Consider the following 22,476-nt stretch of genomic DNA (forward strand, 5'->3'; position numbering starts at 1 on the left):
AGAGTTTGTCAAAGGGTACAGTCATTAATGCCGATTCGTACTGTGCAACATTGACATTGCTACGCAACAGTAAAGAACAAGAGGCGCAGGATATTAAGCAACGGCATTGTTGTGCACTATGCAATGTCCCACATGGCATGCACAACACAAGCTTTGGTAAAATGTTTTTGATGGGACGTTTAGAAGTATTCAATGTCTCTGGGGCCCAACATTCATTTTCCGGGTTCGAGCTTGGTGACCCTGAAGTTCCTGAGCTGAGGACTAGTAAGCGACACCAGTCCTCTGTCACCATAAGCTCTGGGCATGCTTCAGCGACCATCGTGCACCGTGGTGGTGGAACATTGTGTACCACAGGGAACAGCAACCTTGGCTTGACCACTTGGATCATGAGGATGTTAAAAATCTCTAAAAATCCCTTCAATCTCAAGGCGCGCTGTATGCTGATGAGATGCATAGCAGTTGAGGTGGAACAATCATTAGAGTGCAACCTCTGGGAATCCTGTTGCACCTCAGCTGTATAAGGCTTACCTAGGCTCTGTTTAGGTGGACTTTCATTTCCCTAGCTGCTCGTGGGGCCGAAATGGAACCCTCGAAATTGTATCTTTTTCCTCCCAGCAGAAAGGGTGGCCACTATTAGGTAGTACTCCCAATCAAATGAGAGGGCTCATTTAGCCAGCCCTTCAGGCTCAGGGGTTACGCAGAATTTTTCATTAAATAGTATCTGAACCCATGCTGCTGGTCAGAATGTGTTTTGATTTTTAAATGGAAAGAGGGCAGCTTTGAGAAGCTTTCGCCATTAATACACAAGAAGGTTTAGAGGGCATCATAGGTACAGTGAAATCTGTAAAGCGGTTGCATAACAGCAAACTGTTGGTCGAAACAGCTAATTCCTGGGTGTATACGACCCAGGACAACCGGGAGATTCGGGAATTTTTCATCCGGGAGAAAACCGGGAAAAACGAATTCTGGGAATTTTTCGTTGTTTTAGTTTTCAGTTAAATTGTAATTTTGGCTAGTAAGAACCGTTAAGCTATCAAAGGATATTACTGTATCCCGCTACTGCAGCATTAAAACGCGAACGAGAAAATAAAACTTAAATTTCAAAGGAAATGCGCCATATGTAAAATAACATAGTGCTCGTACAAGCGTCTGCCAACAGCAAAATGTGTCAAAGGCTTTCGGAAGACTATGCAGTGCTTCATAACAACAAATTGCCTTCGATGAGCATGACGTCACAACTGTTTACATTAGACTCGTTTAATCAGTTATGAGTGGGCTCATGCACATGCACAGTTCAGTTGCGTATGAGTAGTACCTCCTCCCGCTTTTGGCTACAGAAATGTGGCTGTTGGCTGTGTTAGCAGCAGCAGCAACCAGCCACATGTTACCTGGAAAAATTTTACTGGCGCGCCCAAACTGCCAGCTTCACGCTTGCACAGCAGGCCCGGATCTAGTGGGGAGTGAGGGCAAACCGGGGTATCTGAACCGGGCGGCAATTTCAGGGGGAGGGGGCAAATTCATATACTTAAGGAAAAAAAAAACCTTGTTTCACAAAGCAGCTAGCATCCAGTGCACGTCGGTCTATCCATTATTCATATGATTTTGAAACACACCCCTGCTGGTTTTTGAACACATTCTAAGTTGATTTCTGAATGAATTAAAAGTTGATTTTTGAATGTGTGCATAGTGTACGCAATGTCTCTGCCAGGGGAATCCTAGACACATCTAGAAATAAACTTTCCTGCAGACAAAATGGGACAGGGCTATGCGAGCTGAGCGGAATCAAGCCGAACCGGTGAATGCCAAGTGTTGGTTGTTTATGTGGTTGATTCGGTTTGCGAATGTTCAGTGCTGTTATAATTACTCGCGAAATCCATAGATTCAGACTACCAGAGTTACAACTAACAGGTAAGAAATATGACGTATTATCTTCTTGGTGTATCCAAGAAAGTGAAATTTTGACAGAAGTTTTTTGGCCAGATTGCTACATGAGACAGGGCCAGTTGTAGTCCCCGGCTAGCAGCTGCTTAAGTTCCATTCTGGGAGTAGCACGGAAAACGCATTGTACGAACACGTAATAATGCCTAATTGGAGAATGACCGCTGGATAACTAAACTAGTGATTGTGGCAGGGTTAGTGAAGTTAACCGGAGAGTGACAGTGGTAGGAATAGTTACAGAATTAGTGGTGACAAGACTGTTTGTTAGAACGAGGAAGGAGAAGAAGCGGCGACATCACACAAATTATGGAAGAATATGACGATTCCAAATGTATACAAAAATTTCGTTCTACTACTCTTCAGTCTCGTGCATGAGAAACTGGAGCGTATGAATGAAATGTGAAACTATTTCTAACGTAAAGCTTTTTGCTTGTAGTAGGCCAAATAGGTATTTCGTATTGGTACTTGTGAATTATATTCTGACGTATTATAAAAATGATCATTATTGCCAAAACAGTCTTGCCTATTTGGTGTGTGTGTTACAATTGCTGAAATATTAGAAAGGTCAATTTTGTTTTTTCCAGCACACAGTGACAAAATAGATGTAATCAGTTTGAGAAACCACACCCGTCTTGGGTACTATTTGTATTAACAGCTTTTTCGGTATTAGACAATGACATTTCTATTTTTCATGTAGCAAAATGTTTGATGAACTTTGATAAGATAATAGTCCTTTCGCAGAAAGGAAAGCACGCCATGTAAAGCTGTAGCAAGATTAGAGAGAAACATCACTAGGACCTAAGGATTGAAGAAATGTGTACTGTCTTGCCTGTCTCTTGTCTTTACTGGTTTTAGGTGTCCTGTATTTAATTTTATATCACACAGAAGAGCAAGTTATTAGCTAATAGGCAATAAAGAGTCCAGTTTTTCTGAAGAGTTCTTGTTCTCCTAGTTACAAATAATCCTATCCAGTATTAATTGTGATGGGCTTTTTACAGAGAGAGAGAGAGAGAGAGAGAGAGAGAGAGAGAGAGAGAGAGAGGACAGGACAGGATGTCAAACCGGCCAACTGGGAGCAGGAGAGGCGGTACAGGCCATTTTAATTTCCACTGTCCTGAAATAGTTTGATGGCATCCATTACAAAATATACACATTTGAGTTCCACAGAGGGAAAGACAGTGATGTGCGGTGTAAGAATGTTGTTTGAAGATGCTTGGCACATCACTGCACGCTTAAGACCAAATAACATGTCTTACATTTCCTCGAAGATATGTCCTTTATGTATCAGACTCAGGAAGATGTGTGCTACAAAATGAACTTATTTTTGAAATGTCTCTTTTTTTTGTATTTTTGTATTTTTGACGTTCTGATGCGCAGAGCAGTACGAGTTATAGTGGGGGGGGGGGGGGGGGAGAGGGGAAGGAGTCTCCACTCCTCTTTGTTTACTGCTCTCATGTCAAATGAAAACAAGACAGATTTCTGTGGCTGGGAGCTATCAAGTGAATTAAAATACATTCACATAATTACGGATGATTAAACTATGTTACTAGTTTCTGATTTTATTTTATTTCCACCTTTCTGACATCAAGCATTAATCGCCTTGCAGAGCAATGAAGTTATTTTTGTTGGTTTGATAAATAAATTTGGCTTTATTAAGATTTCCTGCTGAAGCAGTCAATTTATTCCACACTATTGGCTAGTTTCAACTGTTTGCTGCATTTCAGGTGCACATTTTCATCTTCTAGCACATATGGAGTTATGCCATAATAAAGAACCAAACAAGAGATAATACAGTACTGGTACTCCAAGAAAATTTAAGTCCTGAAAACCACACTGAAAAGCTTCATATCTGGTCAAGGTCTATGTCATTGACAATCTGGACATACGAATGTGCACTGTAAGGCGAACTATGCATTTTAGTATGGTTCACGAAATTCTGACGCTCTTGGAGTTTCCTCTGATGTCTTGTTTCTTTTAGGACATAATGTAAGATCTTTTACTGTTTTACATGTACAAACATACGGGCTTCCTACATCACCATAGCTGTGCAAGCGCGGTGCCTCTTATCTGGAGCTCTATGACAACTGCTGAAATGAAACTATTTCTAACAGGTCATGGGAAAATATTGCGAATTGTTGTTCGGAATGTGTTATTTTCAAAGTAAATTTCCTTTTACGCAATATGAACTATGTGCGAGAATGTACAATGGATTTCTTAAATCACAGTGTGTTTGGTCTCTTTTAAAAATCAACTCTTTGATGATGAGCCATTTAGAAGAATTTCGAGCCCAGAAGATCAGAGATTTATGTCAATATTAAAAATTTTGCTGGCGTATTTGTGTGATGTATCCTAAAGTGTAACATGCGCTAAACAGATCAACATTATAAGTGAAAGCTTAGCTTCTCTTGTAGCTTATTAATCTTAGAGACAAATATTATGTGCAAAAGCTTTGCTTTTCTTGTAGCAACACTATGTATATTAATATAAACCATTAACTTTTCCTGTTAGTGGAATTCGAATTTTTACTTTCGTAATACGAAAATATGCAGCATACACGTTGCTGCACATCAAAGATCTTTCCAAAACGTGTTTATTCCCCTCGAGTATCGTTTTCTAAAGTGCCGGGAAATTCTAGCCGTGTGTAAAACCATATCCTATCAATGGATAAGTTTTACAGTTTCGAGGGAAAGTATACTGTCACTTAACATGGCAAAAGTATATTTTCACCCAGGAGAAAATGTATTTTTAACTGGGAGATCTAGGAATTTTTTCTCCTTGTCCGCTTATACACCTTGTAATTCCCAACAAATGACAAGCTTCTGGAGAGCATAAAGCCCTAAGAATATGCCATAGAAACGAAGCTCCACAGCACCTTGAACTACGGCAAAGATGTTGTCATGTAGAGATCTGGTAGGCACTCCCAAGGTGGAATTGAAAGGTGATTGGTCTCAAGAGGGAATCGTGGATATGCAAAATACATTGAAAAGGATGGATGGAGATCTAGTAAAATCTCACTCCTTCATTCTTACCTTGAATAGCACGAAACTACCAGAACATATCAAGGTAAGTTTCCTTCGCCGAAGTGTATGGGCCTATTTCCTCAACAAACTGTGTTGTTTTAAATGCCAGCACATTGGACACACCATCTCAGGCTGTAAGGGAGAAACTACTTTTGGTAAATATGGCAAGGCTGCCCATGATGGAGTTGGTTGCTCCTCTCCGTGACTGCAGTTTTTTCTTGAACAAAGGAAGATCCAGAGATTAAAACATTGAAATGCATCCCATATGATGAGGCCAATAAGATGTATAAGGCCATGCAGCCCTCCGACATTCACTACGTCTTTTGCTTTGGCCCTTAAAAAGCCTATTCTGACAGCCAGTGCTTCTACACAAAAGGAGGTTACTGAAGTCAGCACTGGTACCTGCATTTGTCAGTGCTCTTGTCAAGTGGCAGTTGTTTCAGAGCCCATAGCTCTCCCAAGAACATCAGATAAAGCCACAATTGCAGAGCTCCTGGTATCCCCAAAGGCAGGTCTGGTTAAAAAAATAAATAAATCCAGCACTCTCTCTCTACTGCTGCTGCAGTGGTTCCCACAAAGCCCTCCGAGGCCAAGAAAGCCAATGGGAGCCTTCCAGCAAGGGCGAAAACAGCTGGTAGACTGTCATACAATTTCAGTGTTTTTTGACATGACAGTTCTACATCTGCGTCAGAGCGAATGGGATTTTAAGTCGGCCCAGGGCAACCACCTTGCCCCATTGTTGACCCTTCACCCTTTGCTGTCTCCCCACCCCAGCAGAAAACAGGGTGAAAGTGCAATCCTCCTGATAATGGCTCCCTTACTATGGTGGAACATGAATGGGTTCAGGACTCATTTGGAGGAACTGAAACTCCTGGCACAGGCACACCTCATGTGCTTGTGTTTGCAGGAAAGATGTTTCAAAGCATCTGACATCCCTGTGCTGCAGGGCTATACCCTCCACTGGGAGGATGACCTGACTGAAGGAGGAGCCAAGGGAGGAGTTGCTGTGTTTGCCAATAACAAACACCACTCGTCCTTGGTTACTGACCTACAAGCAGTAGCACTTGCTGTTCATACGAGTCATATCATTATCTGCACCCTATACTTACCTCAGAAGGATGCCATAGACTCTTGAGGTTCTCTCAAGGCCTGGTTGTACAACTCCCCCATCCATTTCTCCTACTGGATGATTTCAGTGCCCATAATGCAGTATGTGGCTAGAACTATACTTGTCCAGAGGTCAAGTCTTGGAGAACCTCACAATGTTTCCGGAGCTGTACATCCTCAACACAGGCAGTTCCACTTATTTCTCTACTGCTGCTGGTTAATCCTCAAATCAACCTCTCTTTCTGTTCTCCAGTCTTTGCAGACTCAGCACAGTGGGAAGCATTCCAATGAACAGTTCCCACTGTGGATCCACCTACTGGAAGGAAGATTATTTGAACAGGAGATAGCGAAATGGATGGTCACCAGGGCTAAGTGGATGCTGTTTAGCCAGCTGGTTGTGTTTGGCCACTGCAACAACATTCAGGAATGGGTGGACCCCATTAATCGAGTGATCCATCATGCCTCTGACTTATCCTTCCCAAAATATTTGGGTCATATTAGGAGGCAGCCTGTACCTTGGTGACTGATGAGTGCCATTCAGCAATCTGGGACAGGTGTGCTGCTCTTCAGTGGTTTAAATGCTGTCCAACAGCAGACAACCTCAGTTTTCCAAGTCACAAGAGCCAAGGCTCAATGCTTAATTGAGGAGAGTAAGAAAAGGTCATGCCAGGTGTTCCTGGATTCTATCAACTGTTCCACTTCTCTCCAAAAGAATGGGAAGCCATCTGGAGAATTTCCCGTAAACACTCATTTACCAATAGCAGCAGTGCTGAAACAGGGGTATCTCCAAACCACACCCAGAGACATCGCTCAGACAATGGCAGAGCATTTTGCAGCAACTACAGCCAATGCCAGCCAGGATCCGGGATTTTGCCACTACCCTGCGACTGAGACAAAGTTAGATATCATCTCCCACAATTTTGACTCCTACAACTACCTTTTCTTCAAGTGGGAGTTGGAATTGACTGTCTGATGCTCATGATACTGCAACCAGGGCTTGGAGAGAGGCAATTCTGATACCTCTCCGCAAACCAGGAAAGGACCCTGATTAGAGACCAGGCAACTTCTTAGCCGCTCTCGGTGTGGATTTCAGAGATTTCTATCTACTGTTGACAACCTGACCTTACTAGAGGTGATTGTTCAGCAGGCTTTCCTACATAAACACCACGGTCTCAGTGTATTCTTTGATATCAGTAAGGTGTCAGTAATACTTGGGGACACAGTATCTTCATGCAACTCCGTCAATGGGGCTTTTGTGGCCACTCCCCACCTCCATATGGTCCTTCATGTCTAAGCCCTGTTGAAGTCCCGAGTTGATGTGCTGTCCGGTCATTTTTAGCAGGAGAATGGTGTGTTTTAATTCTTATCCTGTTTGCTGTAGCCATAACCAGTATCGTGTCTGTGGTGAGGAGTCCCATACAGTGCTCCTTATATGCGAACGGTTTTGCTGTTTTCTGTTCCTCGTCCAGTGTTGCAACAATGACCCATCAGTTGTAACTTACACTTCTGAGATTAGACGAGTGGGCTACACAGACAGGTTTCCACTCTTATGCAGAAAAAATTGTTTGTGATCAGTTTAATAATTCCATCATATTTTTAATTTACAAGACTTGCATATGAGGGATACCCATTCTACATTTTAAGGCTCAGTAAGATTTGTGGGGCTCATTTTTTGACTCCAAACTGTTGTAGTTACCACATCTGAGAGACAAGAGTGCCAGAATCCGGAAGGCAAGGAATATCATAAAGTGCGTTAGGCACGTCTTGGGGAGCAGAGAGGGCATATTTGGTCCAGTTTATAGGGGTTTTATGCATTCATGGCTAGACTATGGATGCACAGTGTATCGGTCAGCGAGACCTCCTTCTGTGAAGGTTATTGATGCTATCCACCACAAGGGGATTAGGCTGGTCCAGTCTTGTTGCCAGTCTCTGTGCTGAGACTCACCATCCAGCAGCAGCTCCTCATGGTGTCAGGCACGAAAGGTCCTCGCAGCTCTGAATTACCTACACACCAGACTGTTATTCATCTGACTTTGGAACGCCTTTTCTCCACATCCTTGAGCAGCAATACTGTTTGGGATCAGTGTGCAGCGTGTGCTGGAGTCACTTGGTGTGGCAAACGTACAACCCCAATCCAGGGTTTTAACCACCTGCCACCATGGTTACTGCATAGGCCCAGAGTAATTTTAGATCTAGTGCCGTACAGGAGAGACTGCACTTCTGCGTATATTTTTAGTATTTTATTTTCTGTAGTTTTAACTGAGCACCACAACTTTGTAGTTGCCTTTGCAGATTGGATGAAACAGGGGAATTCCATTGGTTGCTTTGTTGTTTTTCCTGATCATGTCCTCAAGATCTGATTACTTCGAGAATTCTTTGTCTTTGATGCAGAAGTGTGTGTGATCTTGTGGGCATTCGAGCAGATGGGCCATGGTTTGAGTGCTAAATGCTTTGTTTGTTCAATTTCTCTGAGTGCCCTTCACTGTCTACAACACTTGTACCTAGTACATAAAGTAGTTCAGGATATCCAGGATGTCCCTCATCAATTACAACAGCTGCAGAAGGTCGTGTTTTTCTGCTGGGTACCAGGACACATGAGTATCGTGGGGAATGAAGGGCAAATGTAGCAGCCAAGGAGAAGTGTAGCGATGTGCTACCCCACTTGCATACTATTACTTCACTGTTGAGGTACAGAGTCATGTGCAGAAAGGAAAACGAATGGCTGGAAGTGACTGATAATAAGATGTAGCTAGTAAAGCTCACTATGCGGCTGTGGCTTACCTTCTCTCAGCCACAAAGATGACATGAGGTCATGCTTACTCATCTTTGCATAGGCCAAAGTTGTCTGACACATTGCTTCTTGCTCCAACAAGAGGCTCCTCCGGTGTGTGGTGCTTGTGGTGTACAGACAGTTATGCACCACATTTTACTAGTGTTTGATTTTTGGACCAGAGGGCAGTGGCAGATTTTGCAGCATATCTGCCTTCTAGAATGAGATTTTCACTCTGCAGCGGAGTGTTTGCTGATATGAAACTTCCTGGCAGATTAAAACTGTGTGCTGGACCGAGACCCAAACTCGGGACCTTTGCTTTTCGCAGGCAAGTGCTCTACCAACTGAGCTACCCAAGCACGACTCACGCCCCGTCCTCACAGCTTTACTTCTGCCAGTACCTCGTCTCCTACCTTCCAGACTTTACAGAAACTCTCCTGCCTTCTATTTTAAGTGACATTGAAATGAATGTGATTAGTTTTAAGATTTTGTGATACCTGTGTTTTTTGGAAGTGGTCAGCCAGTTACTTAGCCCTGTGCTTTTCTTTTAGCTCTTCTGTGGTTTTACTTCTGTTTTAATCCCAGGAGTAGCAGTTTTCACCTTTCTCCATTGTATTAAGGCATGTGAGATAGTGATTGTGTGGGTTGACATGAGTGGGGTGGATGTGAGTGAGTGAGTGAGTGAGTGTCATTTTTTAGGTTTCCTTGTTACTGTGCGACATTTTTAGACATTTTATCTACAATTGTTTCTTTTAATATGTGTAAGGGTATTATAACCTCGGTGTTGGGTGCCCGTAAGCTCAAGAAAAATACACGCGCGCGCGCGCACACACACACACACACACACACACACACACACACACACACACACACACACACACACACACACACCTGAAAGTATCTGCCATACAGTACAGGTCTTGTGCCGTGTGATTTCTTTGTCAACTAACTGAAAGCACACTTGAGGGGGAGGAGGAGAAGCGGACAATCACACAGTGATTAATGGCTATTCCGTGACCAAGGAACAAATTTCTGTCATCAGGGAAGTGAAAGATTGGTTGAATGTTTTGACTGTTGTTTACAGGACTTGGTGACTATGCTTGAAAAATAGTGTCTTGGACTTGTATCACCTTAAAGTGTAGTTCAGCACTGAGTAAAGATTATTTGACCTGCCATAATGATGTGTAACTTACTTTTTGAAGTCCTCTCATATTAGCCAGTTTTTCTGTCTCACTGTAATAGTAACAATTTCTCAATTTAATATTTTCTTTGAACTACAGTTACCAGATTTGCTGAGGAGAGTTCTGGCAAAATGAAAATGAAGGAGACCACTCACTGAATAGTAGAAGCATTGAGTTGTTGGTGCAGACACACAAATGTGGTGCCGACTGAACACACAGAGCCAATGAGTCGGTTCAGGGCACAACGATGATGACCTATAGATGTGGATTGGGACGGGTGGCAGGACAGATTTGGGGACTGTAGAGTAGAGGGAGTGGATGTGCTGTGGGTTGTTGGAGATTGAAACTAGGAGAATCGCAGGAGTGAGTGGTGTGTTGCAAGGACAACTGTGGTCTGTATACTCCACAAAAACAGAGGTTTCTACTTTAACAGCTTAAAAGTCTTTGGCTTCCATATCATTTGCAGACTGACATTCATCTTTTACTTTGTGCACTGTTTTATAGCCCATAACTGCCGGTTTGTCAGTGGGGGGAGTGGGGTATTTGCTGTCCTGCAGCCAGTCATGCTTGTCAGACCTCTACATGTACCTGCAGCACAGTGAACATATGACCCTTGAGACCTACTTCCCTTGGTTAAAAAAAAAAAAAAAAAACTGCCCGAACAGGCCTTGAAGGCTCAATGGTACCGACCGGCCGCTGTGTCATCCTCAGGCCTTAAGCATCACCAGATGCGGGTACGGAAGGGCCTGTGGTCAGCACACAGCTCTCCCGGCTGTAGTCAGTCTTCGTGATCAGTTTCCTGTTGGTCATAGTTATTGGGAAGTGGAAACCATCACACTACCAGTCCTATTAACTTCGGATTTGTAAAAGTTTTCTCATTTTCAGAACTTGATGTTCTGCATGTATTTGGAGTGCCATCATATCTTTCAATGGTTGACAGCTATGTTTATTTTTAGTGTGTGTGTATTTTCTGCTGACTCACCCCAACTGAAGTTAATGCATGTGTTTGGGTTATCATGTTTCCAGTTTTATCATGTGCTATTTCATCAGACCATGTTCCGCACCCGTGTATTTCTTGAGGTTTTTAAGCTTTGTGAGGTAGGTTTCTAAGCTTTTTTGTGTGCAGCCTTCTTTAATATTTTTTTTCTTTCACGTTGGCATCTCAGTCCACAGCTGCTGCGATGTAAATTTGTATGGTGTAGAACCATTTTTAAACTACTCTGTGTGGAACTTAAATGGTAGAACATAATAAATGTTGGTACTGTTACTCGTCACATTTTTAAATTTTTGTGGTTTACCCAGCAATTTGTAGGTTCTTTAATAACTCTTTCTCATGCATTATGGGCAGTTAGTTTAAAAATGTACAGCTTAATAATTATAATTCATTTCACTGTTTGCTTTACTTATATTTGTTGGGTTGTATTCCTGACAGGTTGCTGATGGTGCCTTACGCTGTTTTGCATCACTAGCAGATAGATTCACACGCCGTGGTGTCGATCCAGCTCCTCTTGCAGAGCATGGACTGTGTAATGAGCTGCTTACAAGACTGTCGAATGCTGTTGGTCCTGTTGTTGCTCCTAGTGCTGCTAGTGGTAAGTCTTGTTTGAAGTTTCTATGGGTAAAGAAATTACTTGAATGTGGATTTATTATTCATGAAAGGGGAAGAGTACCTTGTTGTAGTGTAGAAGAAATTCACTGGATTTAGTTGTTGAGCTATTTATTAACAGGGATCAGATTTTTTGAAGTGTATATAATTTAGTTTTCACACGTTCAGTTGATCAGAATTTAAAGAGTTTTGTAGTACTAAAGAAAGATAAAACCTCATAAATTTAATTATTTTGCAAATATTTCATTTCATTATTTCCAGTAAAATATTGGCTAAATTTAGTAACTGCCATCTGATAAAGTAATAAGCGGTATAATTAAAGTCTCATTTTACTGTACGTTTTAAATTCCAGTGGAAAGAATCTCGTACTTCTCTGCATAATAAGCTTAAGACAGCCCAAAGAGTAATATTTCAATTGTGGCCCTTTTTCAGTAATTTTAATTGCATAATGCCTGTGGTAAGAAGCCCCATTCAGGTCTCTGAGCAATGAAAGCTAGTATTAATTGTTTTCGATTATGTGTTTGTGTGCGCCATGCATCAATCTTCAATAGGTAAGTTGTTGCCTTTCCCTTGCTTCAGATATTTTTCAGTCTAGGAATTTCCATTTTGTTATAAGTGTGTGTTCTTTTTAACCATTAATATTTTGGTGCTTATTTTTCAGAGCTACCAGTTAGGTACCCCATTTTAAACTTTTAGAGATTCATTTTGACTTGCTAGCCTCATTTTTTACTAAAACTTTTTGTGGGCTTTCCGTTGTTAGACTTTGTGTGACACACCCGAAGGATTAAAAATCAATTATCATAAAGCACCAAACATTTTAAAGGCATGGAGAGCTGGAGAGCAGAGCAGTACATCTGTTCCTTATTATAGAACCTTTATATGAATGTGAGCTCATAGTTAGACTGTACAGAGGCCCATATCCACGTCTTTGCATCAGGCGGCAGCGTGTCTTGGCATGACAGACCTAAATCAAGTGTACAGTGTGCAAGTCACGTGCGCTCTTTTTTTACAATAAATGTTGATCTATTGTACTAAGATTACAGAACAACGCTTCATAGGTTCTTTAGATGTTCATAATTATTGTAAATCTTAAATTTACTCATTTTGTAGCTTCTAAATTTTCATTGTACAATATTCTAGGTAAGTTTCAATTTGTGTGCCCTGGGAGGGGGGTGTAGGTGGGTGGGCCGTGTTTGGTTCATTGCTTTCCTTGGTTGTATTCTTGGGATTCACATTATTTATACTTTGACAATTTCATTACAAGACTGTATGCAATTATCACTATAAGTGCAGTGGAGCAGATTAATTTTAATTGTGGAGAAAATTTTATGTTGTCATTATTCCCTCCTCCAAGAAGAGAATATTATTCAGAATAGGTGGACTTCATTCTACAAAAATTTTGCTGACAGTATATCTGAATCTGAGTGTTATGCGGATCCAAGTCAAATTTTTGCAATTTTGTCATCAAGACCAGATTAATAACATTTGAACATTATTTGAAGAAAAGGAATGCCAGTCTTGGCCCATGGGCAAGTTAGGGAGTGTGACATAGGTAAATTTCCATTTAACACTGCATAGTTTGGCCATGGGCTGCAGCAGGATGACACCCTCTTCCAGAAATGAGGGATGTCTTGAGTATTACAAATAGGGTTTTATGTCAGAATAGTGTAAATCGAGCTGAACAGACCTTTACCTCTGAGGAGTGTGTGTGTGTGTGTGTGTGTGTGTGTGTGTGTGTGTGTGTGTGTGTGTGTGTGTGTGTGAGAGAGAGAGAGAGAGAGAGAATTATTTTATGTAATTGCTTTTGTTTAGGTACATCTGGCACAACAGCTACAACTGTTGCCCCCGAGACCAAATCGTCAGCCTCTGTATCAACTATTATAAGCCTTCTTTCTACACTCTGTAGGGGATCTCCAACCATCACACATGTAAGTTTTCCGTATCAATATGTTATCAAATTGTACTCGCTTGAGTGTTTTTCGTAGAGAATTTTCAGGGGGTAGAATACTGAAAAATGTACTGGTTGCTTTAAGGAAGTTGTTGGTAGTTAATAAAAGGAGGATTGTTGACAGCATTCACACAGAATGTATTTACCTCTGTTTCAGGATCTTCTGAGGTCAGAACTACCAGACGCTATTGAAAAAGCATTGAAAGGTGACGAGAGGTAAGATTAAATATCATATTTTAAGTTTATATCAGTAGTCCAAGGTAGGAAACATGTAGTTGATATTAAGAATGAAGCCTGGGTAGGTGAACAAGAAGAGTCCTTTGCTTCAAAGCATTGTGTTTCGTGAGTGTTTTTTTTTTTTTTTTCTAAAGACAGAGCGGTGTAATGGTGGTGTAGCAACTACTCTGGAACGCTTAACCAACTGCTGATGTCGTGCCACAGTTTGTCCAAAATGTACGTACGTTAATGTTTTTAAACAGTGAAGAAATATTCATTGCTTAAGTGTCCAACAATTCATTTCAATGAAAATAATGAAATTTTGAAAGTATAGTGTTACTGGATAGCTAAAAAAAGTACTCATCAAGCAGCACCTCAGATGTTTAACCTCGGCAGTCAGTAGAGCGGTCATACATACAACATATTCCTACTGTTTCTGAGGTCTAGGTTGGACAAATAAAATTTATCCTTCCTTGCTTTTTAAAGTTCGTGCAGTGTAGGTTTGCCACAACTTGGAGTCCAACCATTCATCTTCTGATATCCTTTCCTACTGCCAAAATTCAACTTCCCTTCACAACATCATAAATATTGTAAAATTTTAGAAGCTGTACATGGATTGGAAGGATCATTTTGTAGCTGCTTGCTTCAGGGTCGTCTCCACGTGACCTGTGTTAACGTTCAGTGATTTTGTTGTTTCCTCTTCGTTTATTGCTCTCACGTTAAATGATAAAACGGATTTTTGTGACCGGGATATATCAAATGAATTAAAATACGTTCGCATGATTATGGATGGCTAAAATATGTCATTAGTTTCAGATTTTATTTCCACCTTTCTGACAGTCAAGCATTAATCGCCTTGCAGAACAATGAAGTTATTTTTGTCGGTTTGCTAAAGAGATTTGGCTTTTATTAATCCTTTCTGCTGAGGCAGTCAGTTTATTTGAAACGAACTGTTTAATTTCAGACTGTTGGCTGGTTTCAACTGTTCGCTGATTACATGTGCTCGTATGATATTATGCCATAATAAAGAACCAAACATAATACAATAATGGTACTCCAAGAAAATTTATATCTGAATCTGGACATACGAATGTGCACTTTAAGCCGAATTATGCATTTTAGTATGGTTCACGAAATTCCGATGCTCCTAAGTATCCTTTGATGTCTTGTTTCTTTTATGACCTAATGTAAGATCTCTTAATGTTATACACGCACGAACATATGGTCTTCCTGCGTCATCGCGCGATGATGACTTTTATCTGGCTCTCTCTTGCAACTGCTGAAACGAAACTACGGTATTTATAACAGGTAGCGGGAATATATTGCGAACGGTCGTTTGAAAAGCGTTACATACATTAAAAGCAAATTTCCTTTTACGCAATATGAAATGTACAAGGGGTCATAAAACAACTGAAATCATCTGATAGCTTAGATATATATGGCATATCATCCAACCTGCTAAAAAAAGTGTGTGACTGCATTCTCTACCCCTTAACCCATTGTATAAACAAGTGTTTACTTGAGGGATATTTTCCTGATGAGTTAAAACTGTCTAGGATCGTCCCAGTATACAAAAAGGGAGATAGACTCTCCATCTAGCTACAGGCCTATTTCAATAGTACCCACATTCTCCAAGGTAATAGAATGCATCATGTACCAACAATTATCATCTCACTTTGAGAATCTAGGAATAATTAATGCTACACAACACGGGTTTAGGAAGAATCTGTCGACCATTGATGCAATCAACACGGTAGTCAGTTACATCCTCAAAGTTTTTGAAAACAAAGGCTTTGCTCAGGTCTCATTCTGTGACCTAAGCAAAGCCTTCGACTGTGTTGAGCACATGCCACTACTAGAGAAACTAGAATTCTACGGCATCAAAGAAAACAGTCTCAGACTATTAAAAGCTTATCTCAACAACCGTAAACAGGTAGTTTGTGTTGGTAAGGAAATGTCAAACATAGAAAATGTTAGAGTAGGTGTGCCTCAGGGATCTGTACTGGGGCCCTTCCTGTTTCTGATAATGATCAATGACCTCCCCTCGTTTATTAGATCCACCACTGTATTGTATGCAGATGATACGACTTTTCTCCATAGCAGTAACAGTCTTAATGATCTTAAAACCTGTGCTGAAAATACACTCACTCATGCAGCATATTGGTTCAGAGCAAATAGTTTCCTGCTAAATGAAAATAAAACTCAGCAGATAATCTTCACTCTAAGAGACAAGCCACTATCTGATGACCCTAGTTCTGTTAAATTCCTGGGAGTTTATTTAGACGAAAAGTTATCCTGGGGCCAACATGTAAACTATATTAGTAGTAAACTATCTAGAGTAATTTATTTATTGAGACAACTCAGAAATTGTGTACCTGAAACATACATCAGATCATCTTATTTTGCATTTTTCCAGAGTATAATATCCTATGGCATTATCTTGTGGGGTAACTGTAGTCATATACATGACATCCTATTATTGCAGAAGAAAGCCATTAGGATAATTACAAATTCTTCACATAAGGCTCACTGCAAACCCTTATTTACTAAACAAAAAATTATGACTGTAATAAACCTCTATATATACAATGTCTTAATCTTTACGAAGAAGAACCTACAAGATGTGAAACGTAGAGAAAATGTACATTGTTACAACACAAGAAGCATCAAACACATATACACGCCTTACCACAGACTATCAAAATCAATAAATAGCTATGAAGTCACAGGGCACAAGCTATTTAATAAGCTGCCACATGCCATACAGGATCTTCCTGAACATACATTCAAAGAAAGACTGCATGAATGGTTTATTGCCCACCCATTCTATGATATCAATGAATTCTTCAACTGTAAAATGCAGTAATCTAACAGATGACCCACTGTACATTGATTGTAATATAAGCTAAAATATTTAAGTAGTCAATACCTTATCACACTGTATTATAAACTGTAACTTCATTTGACGTTGTCAATTGCTGTAATGGCCTAAAGACAATAAAATCTTTATTATTATTATTATTATTATTATTATTATTATTACTATGTGCGAGAATGTATGATGAATTTCTTAAATAACAAAGCGTTTTACTCTGATTTAAAAATCAGCTCTTTGAGGATGGCCATTTAGAAGAATTTTGAGCTCAGAAGATCATACATTTACGTCATTATTAAAAATTTTACTGGTTTATTTGTGTGATGTATATTAAAGTGTATCACACGCAGAAAAGATCAACATTATACGTGGAAGCTTAGCTTCTCTTCCAGCTTATGAAACTTGGAGACCAATATTATATGTGAATGCTATGTATATTAATTTAAACCATTAACTTTTCTTATTTGTGTTTTCGCGCTACTTAAGAGTGATCTTGCTATTGGCTGACTACATCACGTGTCCTATGCTGTCATCAGCTGGCGAGATCACGTGGCATGAGTCATGAGTGGCTTGCAAAAGCGCATTGCAATCTCGACTTCAATGGTTCGGAAAGTAACATGCGGTATTTGGTGGAATTCGAATTTACACCTTCGTAATACGAAAATATGCAGGGTACGTATTGCTGCACATGAAAGGTGTTTCAAAACGTGTTTTTTTTTCCCCTGAGTTTCGTTTTCTAAAGTGCCGGGAAATTCTACTTCGGTATATAAAACCATAAACATTCAAAGGATTGATGAGTTTTACAGTACCAAGGAATAGTATACGGTCACTTAACACGGAAAAAGTGTATTTTCGCCGGGAGAAAGTGTATTTTTACCCGGGAAACCCGGGAAAAATCCGGGAATTTTTTTCGTTGTCCACATAGACACCCTTTAATTGTAGTTATTTTGAAGCCAATATTTTCACTGAAGTTGAGCAAAATACTTGTTCAAAAGGTTTTGTGAAACCCAAGTTTTATTTAAATTTGTTGTAATTCTATTATTCTCAGCTTGTGCTTGGTACACAAAAACCTCGTTCTTACTGCTGCAATGCCCCTGTCTTGTGTCACAAATTTCGTCCATCATTGCAGTTTCTGAATTAAAACCCAAGTGAGTGGAGAAGACAGTGCATTGAAGTAACTGGCCAGAATAATCAATTTTATCATGGACATTACCCTGCATTTCTCTACCGTCGGATACTATCCTCCGTCGTACTAAAGAAATACAATTCTACGGTCTAGTTTTTTGTAAAAGTTGTCAAATATCATAGATTTCTGTGCTCTTCTCGGAGAATCAGAATAGGTGTTGGGACTGTTCTGATGTTACTGCACTGTTTATATAGACAGTCGATACAGAAGCACCACAACATTTTGTCATTTTATGAACTGCATTACCCTTACCACAAAACAGACAGTAAATCCTTCTTTGAAAAAAAGGAGTTAAATTTCGGATGTACAAGTAAACCGAATGTAGTAAGATTATATGTGAGTGTAAAGACATTTAATACAGGTTTTTAGGAAAAACTGTTGTTAATTAATGCAGAATTGACAATCTTATTTTAATTGACAGTTACTATCGAGTATACTAATCGCCACCACTTGTGATAAATTCATCAGAAATCTACAATAAGGGAAAAACATTCGCAGTATGTCCTCTATAACTGAAATGAATAGACATACATTTAAATCAAGTCAGCTTTTTACATAGATGATCTTATGGTTCCGTGTCTTCAGATTCACTGTCGCTTGTTTCAACCAGGTGTATCATCACAGATTCCACAATGGTGTCTCTTAAAGCCTGATTCAAGAATATGTCATCGAATTTGGCAAAAAATGTCATCGAATTTGGCAAAAAATGTCATCGAATTTGGCAAAAAATGTCATCGAATTTGGCAAAAAATGTCATCGAATTTGGCAAAAAATGTCATCGAATTTGGCAAAAAATGTCATCGAATTTGGCAAAAAATGTCATCGAATTTGGCAAAAAATGTCATCGAATTTGGCAAAAAATGTCATCGAATTTGGCAAAAAATGTCATCGAATTTGGCAAAAAATGTCATCGAATTTGGCAAAAAATGTCATCGAATTTGGCAAAAAATGTCATCGAATTTGGCAAAAAATGTCATCGAATTTGGCAAAAAATGTCATCGAATTTGGCAAAAAATGTCATCGAATTTGGCAAAAAATGTCATCGAATTTGGCAAAAAATGTCATCGAATTTGGCAAAAAATGTCATCGAATTTGGCAAAAAATGTCATCGAATTTGGCAAAAAATGTCATCGAATTTGGCAAAAAATGTCATCGAATTTGGCAAAAAATGTCATCGAATTTGGCAAAAAATGTCATCGAATTTGGCAAAAAATGTCATCGAATTTGGCAAAAAATGTCATCGAATTTGGCAAAAAATGTCATCGAATTTGGTGTAAAAAGTAGCATCAAAATAAACAACAATGAAATTGGCAAAACAAAATAACAGGAAGAAAAACAGTGAAATTGGCATATGAATTTCTGCAAAAAATAGCACTAAATTTAGCACAAAAATAGCACTGAATTTGGTGTAAAAAAAAAAAAAAAAAAAAAAAAAAAAAAAAAAAAAAAAAAATGGAAAACACGACTTCCTTTCCAGTGGATTCTGGCATCTACGAAATTCCAAAAATTTGTTGAGTTCGACCATACAATCGATCATGATTAAAGTTGTGTAAACACCTTTCTTATAAAATAAAACACAAATGACATGTTGAAAGTATTCTAAGTTTCAGGAAGTATCACGGAAACACTTTGTTTTGAAATACAAAAAATTGTTCAAACTGGAGCATAAGTCGCCGGTTATTAGATAATGAAATCTTATTGCCAGCCGTATTGCTGCAGTTTCCCATACATAAATCTAAAATCTGAGTGTGACCACCGCCTAAAATTTGCGAACTAAATGTTGTCGTCACTTTGTACTTCTCATGCTACTATTATTTTAATACTTTCATACAAACACTCACATCTGCATTTTCTTTTTCTGTCGCCATTTTACAAGAGTAAATGCAGCACGAGCTCACAAGCAAAGAAGGGGTACATCCATAGCAGACTGCTTTCTCAGTGACACAGTGTGCGGATACGAGTGTGCCCACGGGTACACGCATTTTCTCAACAAATCTTTGTGCATGCTGTTGTATTCCCATATTTGTGTGATTGTACAGGAGGAAAGAGACATCACTGTGGGCATACTTAAGAATACATCACATTTTCATAATCCAAACTATAATTTGATCAACATTTTGTAACACGAGATAGTTTCGACGCACAGTGTTCTGCTTGTGTGTCAAATACTAATCAACTGTTCATATGGTTTCATTACCAGAAACAGATAGCTAGATTCGTAATTCACCCGTTAGTATTGATATTTATGGTCGGTCTACTTATTTCTGAGACAGAAAAAAATTTTAAATAATTAAAAAAATGCATATATACCACCGTGGGAAAATGTTTTAAACAGACCAACTGTTATTGGGAGAAAGAACAAAAGCAGTATAAAAAAAGAACCTCAGTATTACAGCTATAATATTGTAAACAGTATCATTTATTTTGTTTGATACAGACTGAATATCTGAGAGAAACTTCATTTGGAATGAGATGCTAATAAGGCTTTAATATGTAGCTACACAGTTGTGAAATGTGCACTCCAAACATGCAGCAGAATCTGCCTGTGCTCTGTTTCTATGGTGGTGATGGCTTGTTGTCATCAACCTACTTGCTGTGACAGAGGCTTTAAGTGTCACTGTCACTGTTGCTATTTATTGGAATAATCCTCTCCTTTACTGAATTTTCCAAAACAGCTTCATTCTGCTATGCTTTTTTTATGACAGTGTGTCTGTGTGTTTGATTGCTTACTTCGTCTTCAGGGGTAACATTCTGACTCCTTTTTTTATTTTTTGTGAGTGCTTCAGCTGTAGAGAGCCTTTTCATTGTTGTCTGTCCAGGCCTGCTTGACAACTTGACCAGAACTGAGCATTAATCACCAGTGTTGAGTGCTCTATACATACCACTACCGCAAGAGCTGATCCATGTTTCATTGGGCCTCACAACTTCGTTCATACTCATACTATGAATCTGCCTAAAATCGGAATTGCCATGCAGCTATGTCCTCCCTTTCCATCAACAGCTTACAGCCACAGGGATGTGCATAGCGAAAGCCAAGGTTGTGTTAAACTGTAAATAATGACTTGTTAGCAGTTAAAAAATTTGTGGTTCCTTAAGTGAGACCAATAGTTGGTGGTATCAGATGTTCTTTTCTGCTGTAATAATCATAAACATGAAGATGAATCGCATCCTCTGCAGAAAAATCTGTGTTGAAACTTAGTGGCAGATTAAAAGTGTGTGCTGGAACATGACTTGAATTTGGGACCATTGTCTTTTATGGGCAAGTGCTTCACCCACAGCAGAGAACTTGCCTGCAAAAGCAAAGACCTTGAGTTCAAGTCACAGTTCGGCACACAGTTTCAATCAGCCAAGAAGTTTATCAGTGCTTCTGTGGAGTGAAAATCTCATTCTGAAGTCTACATGCGTAAGCTTCTTATCCATACAATGTTTATCTAGGGTTTTAAGCTTCATTGTTCCTCCAACTTCCTTTTTTTTCTCAGGTATTTCCTTGTCAGTCTTTGTAAGTGGTTTTTTCCCCAAAGCTGCAGCATTTTCCTTTATTACCTTGTTAATGGAAAGGGGTAGGCTATCATTAAGTTTTTCAGTCCCAGCGTAGGCATGTAATGCACATACCATTTTTATTGACCGACCTGTTATGGTAATCCCCTTGCCAGGAGAATGTTGTTGATCTTTACTGCTCATAACTTTTTACGCACCTCCTGCTGGCATTGTTCAGCATTACACAGAAAATAACAGTAAGAACAAATAAAATACCAGCTCCTACAATTGTAAAAACTAAAACAAAGTCACAGGGCGCAACAGTCAAGCAGGGCAGCTGGCTACCTGTAGCAGAAGTGAAGTGCAGGCTGGAAGGATTGTGATAGGGTGAAAGTTTGGCAACTTTGGGTGCTTGCTGTGGCTATGGGTCTCATGGTATTGGCACAATGGGGTCTGTGCCACCCATGTGGACCTCCTCCCTAATACATCCATCATAGCTGTTGATGCTAAAATAATTTTGAATTGACTGTAGAAAGCAACTGACGTAAGTTTCTTAGAATCACATGAGCATTTTTTAGACATGATACATTATACATAGCACTTCCATTTCCTGGTAATATGTAAAAGCTTGGGTACACATTGTTGAATTTTATAACTTAATTGACACTATTGTGTGAAAGTTGTCATAAATACATTTGACATTCCACAGTCTCGGCTTTGTGACACAGAACTAAGTACTTCTTTACATTTACAGGTGTTCCTTGGACTCAATGCGCCTTGTGGATCTGTTGCTGGTGCTGCTTTTTGAGGGTCGTAAGGCTCTTGCACGCTCTGGTGCAGGTGGCAGCCAACTCCTACCGCGGCTTCGTCGTATGGACAGTGCCGGAGAGAAGACACACCGACAACTGATAGATTGTATTCGCTCCAAGGACACTGATGCCCTTATTGAGGCCATTGATAGTGGAGGTATTACAAAAATAATTACTTCTTTCTTATTATTTTATAAATTACTAGCCGGTACTGGTTTGATTTAAAATTTTTGTAGCAAACAAGTTGTTGTTATTGTTTTTTCTTTTGGCTTAAAGTACTGCAACTTTCTAACAATAGTAAGCATCAGATGTGGCCACTGAACCTACCTTTGGGAGCCGCATT

At 39.6% G+C, this 22,476-nt stretch overlaps 1 protein-coding gene across 6 annotated transcripts in view; it reads left to right on the forward strand.

Moving 5' to 3' along the window:
• The window catches only part of LOC124802933 (E3 ubiquitin-protein ligase HECTD1), a 325,190-nt gene that overhangs the window by 30,285 nt on the left and 272,429 nt on the right, over positions 1-22,476 (forward strand). For all 6 annotated transcript variants that reach the window (XM_047264012.1, XM_047264018.1, XM_047264013.1 and 3 more), the window contains exons 6-9: positions 11,449-11,608; positions 13,435-13,550; positions 13,728-13,786; positions 22,079-22,290. In XM_047264012.1, the coding sequence (XP_047119968.1) occupies positions 11,449-11,608; positions 13,435-13,550; positions 13,728-13,786; positions 22,079-22,290 (547 nt within the window). The remainder of the gene's footprint in view (positions 1-11,448; positions 11,609-13,434; positions 13,551-13,727; positions 13,787-22,078; positions 22,291-22,476) is intronic.

The sequence above is a fragment of the Schistocerca piceifrons genome, chromosome 6 (genome assembly GCF_021461385.2).
Source record: "Schistocerca piceifrons isolate TAMUIC-IGC-003096 chromosome 6, iqSchPice1.1, whole genome shotgun sequence".
In the NCBI taxonomy this organism is placed as follows: domain Eukaryota; kingdom Metazoa; phylum Arthropoda; class Insecta; order Orthoptera; family Acrididae; genus Schistocerca; species Schistocerca piceifrons.